This window comes from Lucilia cuprina, chromosome 3 (genome assembly GCF_022045245.1).
Source record: "Lucilia cuprina isolate Lc7/37 chromosome 3, ASM2204524v1, whole genome shotgun sequence".
In the NCBI taxonomy this organism is placed as follows: domain Eukaryota; kingdom Metazoa; phylum Arthropoda; class Insecta; order Diptera; family Calliphoridae; genus Lucilia; species Lucilia cuprina.
In genome coordinates, this window is record NC_060951.1 from 27951200 (window position 1) to 27972325 (window position 21126).

Sequence of the window (21126 nt, forward strand, 5' to 3'; positions counted from 1 at the left end):
CGACACGCAAAACTGTCGAATGCCAGGTAACAAACACAAGCCTGAACGCGTTTTTTAAAATAATCGCGATTACGCGAGAGTGAATTACGACTCATAAAAGTAATAATTTTGACCAAAAAGTTGGCAATACTAACTTAGTTGTTTGATCTTAAATCCATAACTGAAAACACACAATCATCGGTTTAAGTCCGCCTAAATTTGTTCCGAGTTTAATCTAACAAGTTAAGCTTAGTCTAACTGAGTAGTAAGAAACCAGCCCTTAGTACTTTTTTAAACTTTTGCTAATAATAGGTAGGATTGTCAATATACTTGCCCATAGATTCGTCAATAGACTCTTTTGAAAACTTTTTAATAGACTGGTCCATAAACTAGTCAACAGACAATTCAATTCTTCGACTAATGTGTTGCCAACGGTATTACTAGATAAAAATATCCATCATCTTTTTTGATGTTGGATATAAACTAGTAATTCATATTTTATAAATACTTAACTGATGTAGGGTACAATATTGTCTGCCAAGGTCGTAAAGTTTCCCAGAGTTGGTTTCGTATAAAAACTATCACAACATCCTTACAAAACACATACGATTGATTTAATTTTATGAATTGCTGACCATTCGATATCCAATATCATAAACCGTTTCAAACGAAGTTCAAAAGAATTAATTTTAAGTCAAATAGGTCAAATCCGGATCTGGTTGATATACTTTGTGATTGATAGTGTTTTACAATTTTTGAAAATTTTCGCACAAGTACAAACCTCACCACTTTAGTAGCATGAGCGACATCTTAAGTGCTTAAATCCGATTGACAGTTAGAGATTTTTAGAATCTCTTGATTATTTACACATGAATTTGCATACAAACATAAATACATATAATGTATGTGTAATAGAATACAAATATAAACTAGTACATATGTATATTATCCATTATTTACATGTGTTTCTTCAACAATGTTCCTCTAACACCACATTTCTAAGGAAAGCGGGGAGGTGTAATATCAAATAGAATTTGAAAACGGAAGCAATAACAAATTGTCACAAACTGTTCAATGTGTTTGCAAAAAAAAACCCAGTAAACAACGCAATTTTGATTACAAATTAAAAATGATTTCAAATCAAAGACTTTAAATGCTTTATAGTACGGTTCTATAAATCGACTTTCGAATAATCGAACAATCGACTTTTTGTCGAAAAAAGTCGAAGTCGACTATTTTGTTCCAAAAAAGTCGATAACTCGACTATCGTCTATGAAAAAAGTCGAAAAGTCGACTTTGTAAATAAAAGTCGGAAAGCGGAAAGAGTCGAAAATAGTCGAAAAGTCGGAAAAAGTCGAAAAAAGTCGAAAAGTCGAAAAAAGTCGAAAAAGGTCGAAAAAAGTCGAAAAGTCGGAAAAAGTCGAAAAGTCGAAAATAGTCGGAAATGTCGAAAAGTCGAAAAAAGTCGAAAAGTCGTAGAAAGTCGGAAAAAGTCGAAAATAGTCGGAAAAGTCGAAAATATTCGAAAAGTCGAAAATAGTCGAAAAATCGAAAATAGTCGAAAAGTCGAAAAAAGTCTAGAAGTAGCAAAAAGTCGAAAATAGTCGAAAAAACTAGAAAAGTCGAAAAAACTAGAAAAGTCGAAAAAACTAGAAATGTCGGAAAATCGAAAATAGTCGAAAAGTCGAAAAATATTGAAAATAGTCGAAAAGTCGAAAAAAGTCGAAAAAGGTCGAAAAAAGTCGAAAAGTCGTAAAAAGTCGGAAAAAGTCGAAAAGTCGAAAATAGTCGGAAAAGTCGAAAATATTCGAAAAGTCAAAAAAAGTCGAAATGTCGGAAGTCGAAAAGTCGGCTTTTAATTAAATGCAAAAAGTCGAAAAGTTGAAAAGTCGACTTTTCATAAAATGCAAAAGTCGAAAAGTCGACTTTTCATAAAATGCAAAAAGTCGACTTTTAACTAAATGCAAAAAGTCGACTTTTCGTTTCAACTATAGAACCCTACTTTATAGTCAATCGAATAATCGACTTTTTGTCGAAAAATGTCGAAAATTCGAAGTCGACTATTTTGTTCCAAAAAAGTCTATGAAAAAAGTCGAAAAGTCGACTTTTATTTACAAAGTCGAGAAAAGAAAAAATATAAAAAAAATTTTATTAATAATAAATAATAATAATAACAATAATAACAATAATAACAATAATAATAATAATAATAATAATAAAAAGTCGAAAAAAAGTCGGAAAAAGTCGAAAAAAGTCGAAAAGTCGGAAAAAGTCGAAAATAGTCAAAAAGTCGGAAAAAGTCAAAAAAAGTCGACTTTTTATAAAATATTAAAAGTCGAAAAATCGACTTTTAATTAAATGAAAAAAGTCGAAAAATCGACTTTTAACTAAATGCAAAAAGTCGAAAAGTCGACTTTTCATAAAATGCAAAAAGTTGAAAAGTCGACTTTTCGTTTTAACTATAGAACCCTACTCCATACTATTATTACACAGAGAGAAAAATAAATATACACTCCTGGTACCAAATTGACATGTTGTCAAGTAAATACATATGTACATACGTACGAAAACACTATGCAATGTTAACAAAGCAATCTAAATGTTTTACACACCCGTTGTCTAAAATTTAAGAAACGTGGCAAGCTCATTATTGACAACGGATGTGTATAACATTCAGATAGCGACAACAAATTGTTGCAATGTTGATGACGTTGCGTTCTCGTACGCATGTATATATTTGTTTTTAATATGAAATTACGAATTATGTGTAACATTGTTACGTATAACTTGTTAAAATGTTTGCTGGGATAATAGTAAACTAAGTACTTGTGCTAAGTGTGTGTGAATATTCTAAAATTAAATTTTCAATTCACTTCATTTAGTGTCATGTGCAAATAACAAATAAAATTTAGCTAAAATGTTCTTGTGTAAATATTTGTCTCACATTGATACGTGTCTAACGGTTACTGAAAGGAATTTATTCATTTGGGACTTTATCATCAATGTACTATTTAAAATGAACAAGGCCGACCATATGACACCCTACACAAGTCAGTATGTTTAAAATTCAGATTATTTAAACAAAATAAGAATTTATATTGTTGTTTAACTTTATTCCGGAATATTTTTACTTATTGTTGACAAAATAATATAGATTTTTTACAAGAGGGCTCATTGGAGAGTATGGGTAAATATGGGTCTTAGTTGATTCTTAACCTACACAAAAAATACAACCCTGTTCAGCTGTTGACGCGTCAAAAGTTGAAAGTTTCTGAACTTTTGGCGGCAGACGCATTATAAACTACTGTTTGTAAGAATTGGTTCACACTAGGAATTTTTTTTTGTAAAACTTTTGATTTTTGTGTGTGAGAGAAAGAGAAAGAAATATCAATCATCTTTTTCTCCCACACACAAAATCAAAACTTTTCTTTCCTAGTGTGAACCTGGTGTAACTTGATAAGTGAAAAAAGGCTATTTCAGAAGCCTATAACGCGTTGCCGCGTAAAACGCGTGTTGTGTCCACCTTATATGTTGGTAGAGGAATTTACGTCTACTTTTAAGTTATTTATGTAGAATTAAATCGTGTTATTAGTGTTTATAAGCGAATTTTAACTTCCATGTCATTTCCTGAAGAGCAGTTTGTATGGGAGCTAGGGTCAAATAAGGCCTAATCATTACAAAATTCGGTAGTGTCATTTAAAGTTCTATAAAACTAAGTTTTGCCTATATTTGTTGACAAAATAGAACATTTAACGTAGTTATGAGCCCTATTCGGAGGGTACGGTTGTATGGGGGCAATACGAAATAATCGGCCAATTTCATACAATTTCAAAATTTGATTAAATTATTTTATGAGTAAAAATATAAAAGTTCATTTTTCTTAGAAGATATAGAGCATAAATAATGAAAACCTGTAACTACTTAAACTTTTCAATAAAAACCTAATTTTTGATTGAAAATATAAAAGTCAATTTTTCTCAGAAACTTTAAGAGTTACAGCAAAAACAATAAAAATCTGCGATCACTTGGATTTTGAAAAGGGATTTTTTTAAACTATTAATAATAAAGCAAAATCATTGAAATTCTACAGATAGTTTAGCACACTTATAAAAATGTTTATCAACATTAAATATAAAAAAATAATCACAGACATCAATACATACTTACATACATACAGTGAATCAATTAAGTAATTTGCGGAAACTCCATCTATTTGAGCAGTATTGTGTAAATTTTATTTAGAATTGTATAATATTGATTCTTATTCAATAAATCTAACATTAAGTACCATCCTAGCCACTCTAAGTATGGGCACATCACCATATACCACTATAGAACTATTAAATGCTAAAATCTTGATTTTCAACCTCACATTTTAAATTCTTTATTTTATGAATAAGATACAGTAGGCATATTTGGATCTGGATAGTTATTCTTGATTTGGGTTCTAAATATATAGGTGAAAAATATTGCTTTTGTTGACATTACGGTATGATAACCACCTCCATTTTAAAATATCTAAATTTGGTATTTTTCCTGTACTACACGACAGTTCACTTCACATTGGTTCCAAGCAACCTAAGGTCTGTTTAGAGGTCTAAATTTAAACATAGTGTTGCTCCTACTTCGTATATAGATTTTGAAAAAGATAAATCAGGAGTCCAATAGTTTTCGTTGGATACAAGTCGCCTCCCTTCGGCAGTTAAAGATTTTGAAAGAGCACTCAGTGCGTTTTTTCTAATAATTCTTTGGATCATTTCATCTATTACTCTATTTTATATTTTTTAAAGTTATTGATTAAACATTTCATAATTATATTTATTCATAATTACACTTGTTCTAGAAATCTAAACTAATTTTTTATATCGAAATTGCCTCATTGTTATCCATTAAACATCAAATAACATCACATTTTCACCCAATGAGGATATGATTTTTGCAAATCACAATTGAAAAATACTTAACACTCTTCCTTTTAAAAATAAAACAATAAATTCCAAAAATAATTAAAAAATAAATTAAAAACCCCAATGAAATTAACCCTAATTCTCAATATACAAAATACTTTATTGACATGCAAATTCTGATGAAAAATAATAAAATGCAACAACAAATGCACCAAATTTTATATTTTAATATTTTTTCTAATTTTTCCCATTTTACACAATCTCTATTTTTAATTGGAAAACATATATTTACTTTTTACTTGTTTTTTCGAATTTTATTTATGAACAAAAAACAAAATTCTCTTAAAAAAATGTAGGCAAAAAACTTAGTTGATTCACTGTATGTATTACAATATTATTCTATATTTCTCTATCTTGATGACATTGTTAAACATTTGATGTTGATGAAACATGTATGACACTATCATCCTGTCAATGTTGGTGATGATGATACTGATGTTTTCCTGTTAAATAGCGAATTGTAATGTGTTCATCAACCATCAACAAGACACTTTTCAATGTGTGAACATTAAGAAAAAAAATCATTGCTTCCATGATTTACTAAAGGATGAGAAAAAGTTTCAAAGTGATGATAAATAATAATATAAATACAAAACTACAGACAGTGCATTTTAACAATGCATTGCAAAAACAAAAAGTTTCATATTGTAACAACAAACAACATACTTTTAATATGTAGTAAGTAAGTATTAGCAACATTCATCCCTTACATACATATGTACTAGGGGCTGAGATTTGTTTTTATTGTTATTCATATATCATAAATTTTCTGAAACCTCAAACCCCAACATAGACATGTTGCGCGCCAAAACCTCTAAGCACTTGTACTTAGCAACATCACATGGTTTCTATGATGTTGCTTGCAATGTTGCTAGTGAAACGGTAAAGGATCTTTAAACATTTTGATTTTTTATTATTGTTGGGGGTTGGTTTTAACATTCCTTTTTTTGTTTTTTTTATCAAGTTGTTGTTTTTTATCTTTTACATTTGTTGCTTGTGCATCTACAACAAACACCCACGTGTGATACTGAAACTGACTGCCTGGTGTTGACGTTGTTGGTTGCCGATGATGGTGGTGGTTGGCAGAGTTTTTAGCTTTTGTTGCTTTTAACACTTTACAATGCTTTTGGCTGGCTGACTGGTTGAATGAATGAGTGGATGTATGTATGGATGCTATAAGGATATACGTGTGTTTATGTGCATGCTGCCTTGGTTGCGCCTTTATACCACCGGTACTTTGTTTGCGCCGCATTTCTTTCGTTTGTTTGAATATTTTCAATTTTTTTTTCATAATTTTAAAATTTGTGGTAGAATCTGTTTTGCAAACAATTTCATTTGATTTTTAACTGTCATCAACAACGGTAGTATAACGGTAAAATTTATTATAATCAGTTGCGAAGAAAAATATTTGTGAAACGAAATTTATAATTTCGTAAAATTAAAGTTTTAAAATTGTATTAAAAATCGATTTCGTTATAAAACGTCTTTAACTAATAAAAAATAAAAGTTCGCCAACTGCTAATACCGACGCGTTTTAAATATAATTTTTTACTAGTTTCACAAGATGTAAGTGATATTTATTTAAAAAAATAACAAGGAACTATAATAAATATAGTATTAAAAAAAAAAAAATAAAAAATGTTGCTCTCTTCGATCCGAAAATAAAAACATTCAAAGTTTAACAAATTCATTAACTTCTTAAGATATAGGAAACTTATATAGTAAATCGAAAGCTGGTAAGTCGGCTATTAAACATAAAACATTGGCTTGTAGCCACTTCAAAAAGAACATAAATTTTATTATATTTATCAACATTTTTAAAAGCCGTCGGGTTTTTATACCCAACACCTCTTTAGTGGGGGGGATATATTGGGTTTGTGCTGATGTTTGTAACATACAAAAATATTTGTCCCATACCCACCTTAAAGTATACCAATCGGCTTAGAATCATTTTCTGAGTAGATTAAGCTATGTTCATCCGTCCGTCTGGCTGTCCATGTAAACCTTGTGCGCAATTTTTAAGATAATTGGATAAAAGTTTGGCACACACGCTTCGGATGAAGTCTATTGAAAATGGTTAAAATCGGTCCATTATTTCGACTAGCCCCCATACAAAATCCAAAATTTTTGGACTCTAAGAATATCAAAGAAGTAAAAATAATCAAAAGATATCTTGTAAACTTAAAAATATATCGGAAAGCCTCATATATATGTATATTTGGATTATACTCATGTAATAATATTAATATATAAGCATTAACGTAATTTTTGGAAAACAGCCATTTATCTAGCTCTGAATTATCATCTGGTCTAAGAAACACTCCATCATTGCATGGTCAAATGCTAAAAAACCGACGTTCTAAGGTCATATAACAATGCCAATACTCCTTCAGTTATACAAATGTATATGTTATCTGAAATTAGGGAGCTTGGACTTAAATATGTCCAAAACCCATATCTGGAAATCTCTATTAATCCATTAGAAAAATATACATACATTGTCATCTGAGATAAGCAAAATCTAAAGGATTCTAAAAAATTTAGGATTCTAATAAATTTAAAATGATTCCGGAAATACCCTTAACCCATGCTGTCCAAAACAGGGTTTCTTTAACCCATACACGCAGAGAAAAAACATGGTTCGACATGGTTACTATAACTAAACTATGTTCACTGTAACACTATATTGTTATCAAAAACATATAATTGTTATTTTCATTCGATTTAAACTATATTGTTATTCTTGTAACCATTTTCATATTCATGGCAATTATAAGTTTGAGTATGATTCTTTGAAACATAATTATTTTTTCAATAACTAAATAATAACAATGAAAACATATTATCGAAATTATTAACGAAATTATCATCACATCTTAATATATGTATAACAAACAATATTAATGTAAATAAAATATATTATGGTGATATATTTCATCTGTATATAAATATAATATGATATTTTAAAATTGTTAAAATAACCATAATATATTGCTCTTAGAACATGGTTACCACAATCATGTTTTTTTTTCTACGTGTATCCGAAATCTTTATTTATAAAGACAAATAAATACTTTGATATCTGTGTTAAACAAAATTCAAAGGATTAAAAAAATAAGTCCAGTAAATTTAAAGGGATTTTAGAATCTCCCATATATCGAGCCTAACCCAATCTGTCGAAGTCCTAAAACGGAGTTTCTAAAAACATGTCTCGAAATCTTTGTTTAAGAGAAAGTGTTTTAATGTGTTTGCCAGATTGAGATTTAGTACATCCTAATCGTTTAGAAAAATATACTTTGATCGCTGTATTAAACATTTGTTGCTATAGAAATTGAAAAACGATTAATTTATTAGAAGAAATATATATATTTTTTTAGATTTTTTCTTAATATGAATAATTATTTATGATTATAATCATATTAAAACTATTTATCGAGTTAATGCTAATTAAAGAGACGAAGAGTCGAATGTTGAACCTTACGTCCGGATTTCCGGCTTATCACGTTTGTTAACATTTAGATAACGGATGTGTATACAATTTAGATATCGACAACAAATTGTTGGAATTTTGACAACGTAGTGTTTTCGCATGTATATATTTTGACAACGGATGTTATTGAAAAATTATAAACACTTTAAAAACGTATTTTTTGCCTATTGAAACAAGACTTTATAGCGACAATTGTCAAAATTTTAGCACTCTAGCTTCTTCAGTTTAGGTTCTATCATAACTTTAACGAGTTTTATGACAGGGAACTAGACCGACATAATACTAAACTTCCTACTTCAGTCGTACATTTTGTTCAATTTAGCAACATTCCTTCTTTTTATAACAAACTTACTTTATTATTACGATATATTTTTTTGAAATTTCATAACTTTAGTATATTTAGTTTGTGCTCCATGATGTCTTAAACAGACGGACAGAGTTAGACCGGCCTTAACTCTTTTTACACTGTTTGGCTCTATTTCGCCTTTCGTCGCGGATGTACTCTTTGTACGAGAGAGTGCACACACAAATTTAAACTTTTGGCTGTTTCTTCGTAATCCTTGGTGTGACGATTGGCTTCTTAATAGAAAAAGCACATGTTAAAATAGCTAGTCATCCGGTCAGTCGGATAACCCTAAATGGTTGGTAAAATAGCTAATTCGGCTCTATCTGATCAAACTTCTAGGTCTATTCTAGATGACTGTTCCGCTCAAGAAGATCGCTTACTATTATTTTACAAGTCAGTTTCGTAATTTCAAGGATGTGTCACTAACATTATCTAAGTGTTACAATTTATTATTTGCCATCAGATATTAGTCAGAATGTTGAGATGTAGGGTCAACTATAGGCCGATTCTTGTAAAATTATACAAAAAGATTTTAGCTCCTATAGAACAGGTTTATGTAGAATTTTATGTTAATAACGTTTTTATTATAAAGCTTTAAAGTCATTTTCTAAATGTTGCGAGATATGGTGGCTATAACGGCCCGACATATAACGCTATAACGGACCGATCCTCATGACATTAAACTGAGAGATTTAAGTTAAAATAAAACTAGTTTATGTCAAACATAATTGCTATAACAAGCTTGTTATTGTTCAGATTCCAATAGAAAGACAAACATGACGGACGGATATGATAAGATCGTTTGATAATCTAATAAGGTCTTATAATTTATATACTATTTTGTATGATATTACTATTATAACTTTCTAACAATTTTGTACCAACAATTTGCAAAATAATAACAAGTTAAATGGCAACAATTTAGAACTATAAAAACATATTATGTGTGACTTTAATGTCATCAATCATTTAGGACTAAGAGTTCGCATTCAGATACGCACACACACACACACTTATTTATATTCCTATCACCTATGTATACATGTAAGTGTTAACTACATACATGAGTTCAGTTTATATAAATCTGTATTTCGACATACATACGCACACATACATGACCAATTAAGGATAACATGTTTATAAAAACTCTCTTGTATCTACCAAATGAACTGAATAAAAACTAACAACCATGTATATGACGACGATGATGATATCAAGGCCAAAGGCTTAAATACAAAATGATTAAGTACTCGAAAATTACGATAACATGTGAATGTGTTTGATATTTTTGACACACATACACACACGCACGCACACTTTTACAATTACACTTGTTTGAAACGCACTTTATCCTTTTGAGTTTATGATGCCTGCAATTTGTAACCGAAAGGGTATTTTTCAAATTGAATTTGATTTAAGGGTAAATGCAAAATAAGTTCTACTTTATTATTAAATAAAAGAGTTTTTGTATTCTATGGAGTGGCACTTTAGTGTAGGTCTGACAAATGTCTGTATTTGTATTTTTTATACCCTTCACCTTCGTGAGAAGGGTATATATATAAGTTTGTCATTCCGTTTGTAATTTCTATAATATAATTTTCCGTCCCTATAAAGTATATATATTCTGGATCCATATAGATAGCGGAGTCGATTAAGCCATGTCCGTCTGTCTGACTGTCGAGAGTTTTAACGTGAGCACCTGCCGTGTCGGCCTTATCTCACGGTGGTCTTTTTTATCCACAGGGTAGACTTGAGAACGGTCTACCATCGCCCCTTTGTCTTCAATAAAGACTCAGGTGGCAATTTTTGCACATTGGCTATGACCGGTACCATGCGCAAGTACTTTGCTGGAGTACTCGAGCTATCTAATCTCTTGCCAAAGTAGTCACGTTGTAAGACAACCACACTACTATGGCTCTGTTGATTCGGCAACAGCACCTAGAGACGTAACCGGTGGACCGAAGCACGATCCATCAATAAGCCGTAGACATTGTTCTTACTCACAGTGACACGCTGTGGAAAGTCTGATATGAACAGAGTAAACATATCTGGACAAGGAAGGAAAATTAATTGGTATCACTTGTATATGATACCTTTCATCCATCATCATTCAACCCAGCACACATCTCATTTATTCGACACATTCATAGAGAAAAACATACGACACACTCATTTAGGTATACGGGTGGATGAGTCCCGCATACCTCTACATTCATTCCGTATCATATACAATTGACTCCAACCCATTTCCAACGCTTAGTCCCACAGTCACTTCTCTGTGGGGTATCTGTTGATTTTCGGCAACAGCACCGAACTCTTATCCCGAAATATTGACTATTATCATGCATCAGTCTTTTAACCGCCACTTATACTCTTCCCGCGAATTTGGCTTCAACCAACAGTCACTACGTGGATCCCGAAGGAACCTCAACCAACTGACCAGCCAGGACATAGTCCTGCGGGCAACTGGCCACCCGTAGTACCAGATTATGCGGTGCTCTGGTCTGACCTCTGGCAATCTATGCAAGGACTAAGCCAAGCAGTAGACTGAGAACACCAATTTTTCAATCCCGGTCAGATTTGAGGTATTGGGTCCTCTTTATACCCCGGGATTGCAATAACACCAAGACGGAGGTCTCGCCAAAGTAACATGCCCCCGGGGTGAATGTCCGTCTGTCTGTTGAAATCAGTTTTTAGAGGTCCCCAGATATCGGCGAGATCCCAATCTTCAATAATTCAGTTAGACATGCTTTCGAGAAGATCGATATTTAAAATCAGCAAAATCGGTGTATAAATAACGGAGATATGAGCAAAAATCGTAGACTATCTCTGAAAATTTCATCAAAAAAGCCACATTTTTTTCATGCTTTGTTAAAAAAGCAACAACAACACTGTGAATTGGATACAGATGTACATGTCCGTGTGGAGATGTATTTGGTTTTATTTAGCTGTGTATTTTTTTGTATGTTTGGTTGCTGTTCTGTTCTCACGAAGGTAAGTGGGTATAACAAGGACATAAAGCAATAATATGTTGGTAATACAGCTCATATTTGTTTGAGGGTGGTAATACAGTTTGACGGTGGTATTACAGTACAACGGTTAATATTTCTTTCTGCTACAGTTTATATTTGTTTGTGTGTATGTTATGTGTGACATGTGTGCAGAGATACAAAATAAATAAATACTGTTTTTTAAAACATACTTGGTGAAGGGTATATAAGATTCGGCACAGCCGAATATAGAAATATTACTTGTTTATAAATAAAGTTATAAGTAACAGTGAAAGGTCCTGTAGTCGATGTATTTAAAATTATTTTAGAAAAATAAAAAAATACTTTTTTAATTTTAGTTTCAGTCCTTTGCCTACAACTTTTACTGTATAAAACTACAATTCTAAACTCATACGTCTAACTACTTTAAAGTGAGTAAATGAATGATGTTAGAATTTAAATTAAAAAAAAAATTGTGGTTGAAATTTGCGTTGATTGTTGATGGATAAATAGTGAATATAAAAACGCCACAAGTGGCACATTATTTTACTAAAAATCTACATACCACTTTATAAAATGTTATTATCCTTTTTAACAATCTTCATAGTCACTATTTACAAAGACTCGTATGTGCTTATTATAAAAAGTACTTCTCATATGGCTGAATTTTTAAACGATGTTAAGGGATAGAAATTTCAATTCAAAAATAAATTTTCTCGCTATAATTAAGTTTTTAAAGGTTGCTTACAAGTTAAGTGTCGGTAAAATGTTTTTATGTAAACTCATGTTGTAAATCTATGAATCAATCATGCTGGGGTTGATGTATAACTAAAAAAGCACCCTTATGGGAAGGACTATTCTCTATAGTTACAAAAATTTCAATTGTAATTAAGATTATACATGAGACTTTACTGTAAATAAGGTGTTAAGTTATAAATAAGTATAATTTCGTAAGAAATATTTCTAAATGCGTAAATTGCTCCGCTAAAATCACGTGTATACACCATTATATATCAATGTGATGGATTACTTAAATATCAGCTGTAGAAAAGATATCAAGATATACAAGTTCAAGTAATTAATCACACATATTTTTCCCTGGAAAAGTTCTACCATATACTTGAAAGTATCTTAAGCTTTGTAACAGAAATATTCACGAAAGTCTAATACTTTTGGCCCTATAGAGATAAAATTTGTTATCCTTTTATAAAATAGTTACTTAGATTGAATTGGCACTTGATCTTTATAGTTGGACGATTCATTAAAACCTTTTGGTTTTCATGTTAAAGCTATGGATATTTGTCGAATCATCATTAAAGAGACGCGAAAATGACAGAAAAAAGTGTTTTCATTTTTCCATCTTTTTTAGATTTGGTTTCAGAAAATCAACCAATTAATATTTCGCTTTATCTGTAAGATATTCAAGCCAAACACGATATTCTTGGTTCTTAAACAGTTTAATTATTGCATCTTTTGTTAGCGATTACCTGATGTGTGTCTGAACATATTACTTGGATAGATTTGATTTCACGAAATCAACCAATTAATATCTCGCTGTCTCCACGATATATGACCGGCATACTTGGAAAACTTTTGACTTAGTGTGTACATTCTCTGGGAACATGATGGCTGATGTATCCCGGTTATGTATTACATGGTACTGTAGATGTTGGATGTTTATCACTATAATTTCAGCTTAAAGTTGACCTACTGCAGTAGTCAAATATCACTACAAACAGCCCTATTTAAAAATGTTCCATCGGTTAATATTTGCATGCTTCTGAACATTATTTGGTGGCTACTAATGTAGCTTGTTGCGCCTGGGATGAATGTCGAATGTCGGCTTGTGTGTGTGAAATCCCGGATTGTGCAAATTTAGGATCACAAAAAGCGCCTTTGATGGTATTCAAATTAACCCTACAGTTAACCCATCAAAAAGAATTGGTTTGACTACAGTTAAGACAATTGCCATTTAGACAGCAGTACAGTTTTTGCTTTTGATGTCCTAGCTACAGTGTTTAGGTTCAAACCCGGTTTGCAATCCCATACTGTGCAGAGGGCTTACAAAAAGACGAAATTAAAAGCTATAAGCGTCGGTAGTTTACTTCAAACTTGTTGTAAATATTTTTAAAATCTATTGTAAAATTTTGAAGAATAATTGCATGGGTTTGGAAGTCTAAGGAAAACCCAGTTAAGAACATTTTGGACCTTGAACATTAGTTCCAAATTGTATTAACATATCTCGAAAATTCGTAAAATTATTTAAACAAATTTATTGTTTGAAATGAGTCAATTCGGAAGTATGCAATACTCAATGTAGCTTCATTATCTATTTGAATTTAAAAGTTCCATTTAAACGATTTTCATAATATGTATTAAATAATTTATAATATTTATAAAATATAATAACGTTTGTACCATATACTAGGCAATTTTAGCTTTAATGGGCTTTTGAGGACTTCAAATTTAGCTGAAAGTTAAAAAATACAATTATACCAAGCTACTTTTCCACTTAATTCTTCGACCGTAGTCCATAAATCTTAAATTCGTCTTCTTCAGGCTTTTCTGTACTTTTATATATATTAGAGACTTGAATTTTGAACGCTCCATAAATCTTAAATTCGTCTTCTTCAGGCTTTTCTGTGCTTTTATATATATTAGAGACTTGAATTTTGAACGCCCCTTTTTGCTCTTAGTTCTTCCGCCATAATCATATAATAAAAAATCCGTGTACGTTAGGATTTGGCCTAGGTATTTTACTATATTATGCCGACGAATGTCTTTTTCATCCACTGGGTAGACGGTCTACCGTCGCTCCTGAATCATTTAATGATGAACTCAGGTGGCAATTTTTGTACATGGATGTGCCGGTCCATGTACAAGCACTTTGCTGAAGTACTCGAGCTATCTAATATCTTGCCATAGTAGCCCCGTTGCGGAATGACTATACGTACTGGTAGCACCTCTTTTCCCCGGGATTGCAATACACCAAGAAAATCATCAAGGAAATATGCTCCCGGGAGGATATATTTTTCCGACACTCAGCTTTCTAACTAATACTAGTATAATAATGAATTGTACTTCGTAAATTACGCCCTCGTTTATCATTCAACCCCCAATTACATGATTCTCCATACAAAATTTTCGCTGCGAATTACACAAGCCGATCGCAATTCACTTTGAATTAGCTTATGAATTACGAACGAATGACTGTCATCTCAAATTTTTATCGAGTATTTATTAAAAATAACGGGTTAATTGGCTATCGTCATTCAGTGGCCGAATTAAGTAATTCAACTGATCGTGGAAACATGGTATTAGGATAAAACCTAACTATGAAATTAAAATAATGATAACTATGGAACTAAGTTACTATAAGAACAAAATAATACATATGTTATGTGCTATTTAATCTTTCACAACTGTATGAGTTTTTATGCAAACATTTTTAAATTGAGTAATTTAAAAAATAATAAAACAAATTCTAAATTTGAATAACAGAACATGCTTAATTAATATAAGGTAAACATTTTTTTCTATACATATGTAAATTTTACCGACAAATAACCCAACATAAAGTGTTACAAAAGACATACATTCATATAACGAACACCACTGAGTGTCACTGGTTTTCCTTTCCCTTCAGAAAAAATTTAAAATAAACAAAACAAGTGTTAGCAACTTCTGACAACTCAATATTGCAAAAACATATAGTACATACATATATACTTTACATAATGAAATCGGCTAAAAATTCTACTTAATAGTATATGTTTTATTTTTAATAAGCCTTTAAAAAGTGTGAGTATTAACAAGGACATAGAGTTTAGTTTTGGAACGTAGATTGAACAAAAATTAAAAACATTGTCCTTTAGTATAGAATAATAACGTCGCCAGCCAACCAGTCAGCAGCTATCAGTGATATTCTAACTGCCAACTTTCAATTAAACAAACAAACCATACCACTTCGGAAAAAAATATGTTTTAATTCTCTAACAATCTGTTGCCACACTTTGGAATTTTTAGCGCTCTTTTATATTCACATTAATAATAAAAGTAAAAAAAAAGTTTTGTTGATTTTTTGTTCAAGCTGCCACAAATATCCTGCAGCATTGTTGTAAGCTTCTAAACAGAGATTCTCAACTGGTAATGTTTCAAATAAAATATCTCAAAATCAAAGTAAACACACCTTTTTTCGCCTTCTCCTTCTTTGTTCTCGGGTGAAGAATAACATTCTACGAGACAAGATTGTTATGCAGCCGAAGAACATTAACTCAAAACTTTTAAACAATATAACCGTTTTAGAACCTCTGTCATTTGTTTACTTTGTATGTACTTCTTCTATTACAAAAAAAAAGTATCATTAAATTTTTTTGACAATTTTAAAATATTCAAATTTTTTATTGTTTTTTCATTTTGTTAAAAAAAATAAACTTTTGCGGCTTGTTATGATATTTCTATTTTTACTCCTGTTTGTTATTTTTCATGATGAATTTCTATAGAACTAAAAATGCGACACTTTATACAACAATTTTAAATTAGATTATGCTAATTAAGCTTATTCATTCATTTGAAGGATTTAAAATTGAAATTAAAGGCTTGGGTTGCGAGTTTGTTGTACATATAAAGGATGTACTAGGTTTCAGTGAAACAAAAAAACTAATGCGAATATTTTAATGAAAAAAGGACGTAAATATATGTATGTAAAACCGGGATCTGATTTACTAAAATATCTTAATTTCCATTAAACTAATGAAAAAGCACATCCCTTTCATCTTAAGAGGAATGTAAAATCGACTATTTTTTAGAACAACTTTGATATATTTCAAAAGTTTAAGTTCATCTCAAGATTTCCTTACATAATATTTTAAAAAGATTTTTACCAATGCTGTATTAAGGACTTTAGCCCCAAAAAATTGGTTCCTGAAAGTAAATGGATTCAAATCCCAAAAGACAATAAAAATAAGACGAAACGGTTAATAACCGATTGAATCTAGTATACATAATGGTTAGATCCAGCAAAAGCCCAGAGATTGTCGTTAAATCTATTTTTAAGCCATTTCGCCTGAGACCTGTAGGATAGTGGTAGAAGTTGTAGTCAACTGTCTAAGACCCTCAACATAGTCGTATAACCAGATATTGTATACTTCGATATTGTCGTAATTACTGACGTACGGCTTAACAAAACAATGTTTTTATTCTTGTCACAGTCCTAAGACTTTATCTGCAGAAGCATCCCAATAAATTTCCTGATTGATTTAGCATCAAGTCTAGGACATAAGTCCTTAGATGTTGCGTTATTCCATTTCAAAAACAATCTATCCGAAATTAAACTAAAAATCTCATTATCCTATACCAAATGAAATAACTAACTAACTAAATAAAGAACTAACTAACTAAGTAACTAACTAACAAACTAACTTACTAATAAACTAGCTTACTAACAAACTAACCAACTAACTAACTAACTAACTAACTAACTAACCAACCAACTAACTAACCAACTAACTAACTAACTAACTAACTAACTAACTAACTAACTAACTAACAAACTAACAAACTAACAAACTAACAAACTAACAAACTAACAAACTAACAAACTAACAAACTAACTAACCAACTAACTAACTAACTAACCAACTAACTAACCAACTAACAAACTAACTAACTAACCAACTAACTAACAAGCTTACTAACTAACTAACAAACTAAGTAACTAACTGAATAACTGCCTGACTGACGAACTAAATAACTAACTATCCAACTAACTAATTAACTAAGTAACTATTAACTAACTAACTAACTAACCAACTAACTAACCTACTAACTAACTAGCTAACTAACTAACTAACCAACTAACTAACTAACTAACTAACTAAAAAGCTAACTAACTAACGAACTAACAAACTAAGTAACTAACTGAATAATTGCCTGACTGACGAACTAAATAACTAACTATCCAACTAACTTATTAACTAACTAACTAACCAACTAACTAACTAACTAACTAACTAACTAACTAACTAACGAACTAACTAACTAAGTAACTAACTAACTAGCTAACTAACTAACTAACTAACTTACTAACTATCTAACTATTAACTAACTAACTAACCAACTAACTAACAAACTAACTAACTAACCAACTAACTAACTGAATAACTAACTTACTAACTAACTAACTCAATAACCAACTCACTAACTGCCTGACTGACTAACTTACTAACTAACGAACTTATTAACTATGAACCCCCTTAAATATGTCTTGAACTATAATTCAGCAATTTTCTGATTTAATATCTTTATTTTTTTAAGTTTTCTTTGCGTATTTATTTCTCAAAAGAAAAGTTTTTATTGCCGACAAATAATATTTCTTATTCCATGTTGGCACTTGGAAAAATATGCGCTAAGTTTTAAAATTAAAACTATGACTTTCCTTTCTTTAAAAAATAAAAAATATCTATTGCACAAACAAACTTATTAAAAATTACTTATTATTTGTCTTTACAAACATGGATTTGTTGCATAAAAAAATTAAGACAGATAATGAAATATTTTAATGAAAAAACTAAGCTAAATAAAAAAGTTAAGTGGACAAACAACCAGATAGTTATAAGGATATTACAGTTAAATATTTATTTGTTTAAATTTAAAAATATTTTGTAAGAACATAACCATTGCCAAGGTACTTCGGAGTTATCTGAACTTTGACCTATAGTATTATGGTTAGTGACTTAGATGCATTTTCTTTCAGCTTTCTAGGTTTTCTAAAAATAAGGAAGGAAATACTTTGAAATTTAAGAAATTAATAGACACTACGCAAAAAATTAACACTCCTTTACTTTTTAATTTTTTCAAGGACTTCAATACAATAAGATTTTAATATCAAGAAATGTAAAGTCTTTGTTATTTTAAAATAAATAAAAGAAAACAATAAGACTTATAATTCCCAGAACCACCTTCTGCGTGTTGTTTAAGACAGCCCTTAGGATAATAAAAGATGAAATTGAAAGACAAATGGAATTAAGTGAATATAAATGTTTTTGTCTATTGTTTGCATTTTACATTTACATTAACAAAAAATATGCAAGAATAAAAAATATGGAAACATTTTACAAGAAATCCATTTAAAAAGACATTTTAAACAGATTTTTCCATTTGTGGTTTTAATTGCAGATTTGTACTAAACAAATAGGAAACAGGAAAGGAGAAAGGAAGTTGCCAGCTAAACACAGCAAGCAGCTAGAAACATGTCTGAGGAACAACAACAACATCAGCAGCAGCAACAACAAAGACAACAGCAAATGCAGCAACACCAGCAGCATCAACAACAACAAATTAAATCCCCTAAGGATACAAATAATACAAATGCGAATAACAGCAATGCCGCCAACACCCAAAATACCCCAACACCTCCAAGAAAATCAAATATACATGAAATGAGAAATCAAGATTTTGTAAGCCGTTTAATGGCAGCCACGCCTCCTTATCTCTATTCAGCTCCTTTGGGCCCTAACAATTTCTTCTTCAGCGATATGTTACGCTCCTTGGTGGCAGCTCGTAATCAAGAAAATGTACGCAATCTTCAACTGCAACATTCGGCAGCTTTGGCGCGAAGACCTCGTAAAAGAACTTGGTCTCAACAACGCTCATACTTTAAAGAAAACGAAACTTTATTGGAAAAATCTCAACAGCAACAACTACAACCACAATTGCCACAACTTAATGCCGCAGAAAAACCTTTGGAATTGACTACGCACAAACCGTACTTGCAACATTTGGCTAACAAATATCGTAAACTAGAAACAGAGGCAAATAAGGAGTCCACTGATGTTAAACAACTTATAGCGAATACCAAAACCTCAGAAAGAGATGCAGATAATGCCAACAATAACACAAATACCTCTTTAGGAGGAGGAACAGTAGACACTAACTTACAGAACACACCCCCAGCCGCTTCATTACCACCACAAGATTTAGTATTACCACCACCACCTCCCGTTTGGTATCCACCTTTGTATCCTCCCTATGGTATAGATCCCTTACACTTCTTTATTGATCTCAGAGTTTCGGGTCATATTTACGATCGTAAAAAAGAAAATATATCACCCTTAGCTAGTGCGGAAAATACCACCACTGCCAATGAAGCCACAAATTCTCCTCCTGCTTCCCATACCATTACATTACCCAACAAACATCGTCATGGTTCGGCTTTTACAGTACCCACACCACGTTGCAATGACTTAAAAACGATCTCATCCCTACAACATACACCCTCCGTCACGCCTACCTCAGATGCCATAAACCTCAGTTCTAGTGCTAGTGCAGTAACAGCTTCGGCCGTTAATAAATTCGAAAACTATGCCAAATATTATGATTTCGGTGAAAGTAAAGAGAATCAACCCAATATAGCCAAATGTAATGCCAACTATATGTTACAACATTTACCACGGCTATACAGTCAATTTGCGGCCAGAGATTTAATAGCACAAGCGCAAAACGAAAGTCTTAATCATCATCTGAACAATGATGTTCTCGAAACTGATAATAAATCGGACAATGACTGTGAAGCCGAATCGGATGAACGTCATTCGGTGGCAAATTCTGATGACAACGATCTCGATGAGAGTTCAAATCGTGAACGTGATATAGATGTGGAAATTATCGATTCAATTAAATATCGTACGGATGGTAATAGTAGTCGCTGTACGAGTCCCGATGATACTTCCATAACACAAATTGATTAGTTGATTAAGAGGAAGAAGGTATTTTATAATAATGCTAATTACGAATTTAAAAAAGTACATAATTAGATATTAATAAATGTTTGAAAATTAAAAGAAATACACGAGTTTTATTTGAATAAATTTTATTTATAGAATTTTCTATTACGAACGATTCGTTTTCACTGAATCGCAGCAAAAGTATGAATTTCGAATATTTTTGACCATTTGGTTAAGTTAGTTAGTTATTTAGGTTAGGTTGATAAGATGATATATACATGAAATCGGAAGAAACACACCTAGGCCACTATCGGGCCTGTTATCATGAACTTAGTTAGTAAGTTAGTTAGTTATTTAGTTAGTTAGTTAGTTAGTTAGTTTGTTTGTTAGTTAGTTAGTTAGTTAGTTAGTTAGTTAGTTAGTTAGTTAGTTAGTTAGTTAGTTATTTAGTTAGTTAGTTAGTTAATTATTTAGTTAGTTAATTAGTTAGTTAGTTAGTTAGTTAGTTAGTTAGTTAGTTAGTTAGTTAGTTAGTTAGTTAGTTAGTTAGTTAGTTAGTTAGTTAGTTAGTTAGTTAGTTAATTAGTTAGTTACTTTGTTCAATGAGTATATTACTTTTCAATATTAAAAA

General features: G+C 31.1%; 1 protein-coding gene across 3 annotated transcripts; it reads left to right on the forward strand.

The window, feature by feature from the left end:
• The first annotated feature begins 6014 nt into the window (after positions 1 to 6014).
• Positions 6015 to 20603, forward strand: LOC111679489 (probable basic-leucine zipper transcription factor R). 3 transcript variants are annotated; one of them, XM_046947355.1, is made up of 2 exons: positions 6015 to 6178; positions 18949 to 20603. In XM_046947355.1, exon 2 carries the CDS (start codon positions 19023 to 19025, stop codon positions 20517 to 20519), a length of 1497 nt encoding a protein of 498 aa, XP_046803311.1. In that variant the 5' UTR covers positions 6015 to 6178; positions 18949 to 19022; the 3' UTR covers positions 20520 to 20603. The 3 variants fall into 3 exon arrangements, with proteins under 3 accessions (XP_046803311.1, XP_046803309.1, XP_046803310.1); XM_046947353.1 differs by lacking the exon at positions 6015 to 6178 and adding an exon at positions 6281 to 6512; XM_046947354.1 differs by lacking the exon at positions 6015 to 6178 and adding an exon at positions 6572 to 6682.
• The last annotated feature ends 523 nt before the right edge of the window (positions 20604 to 21126 follow it).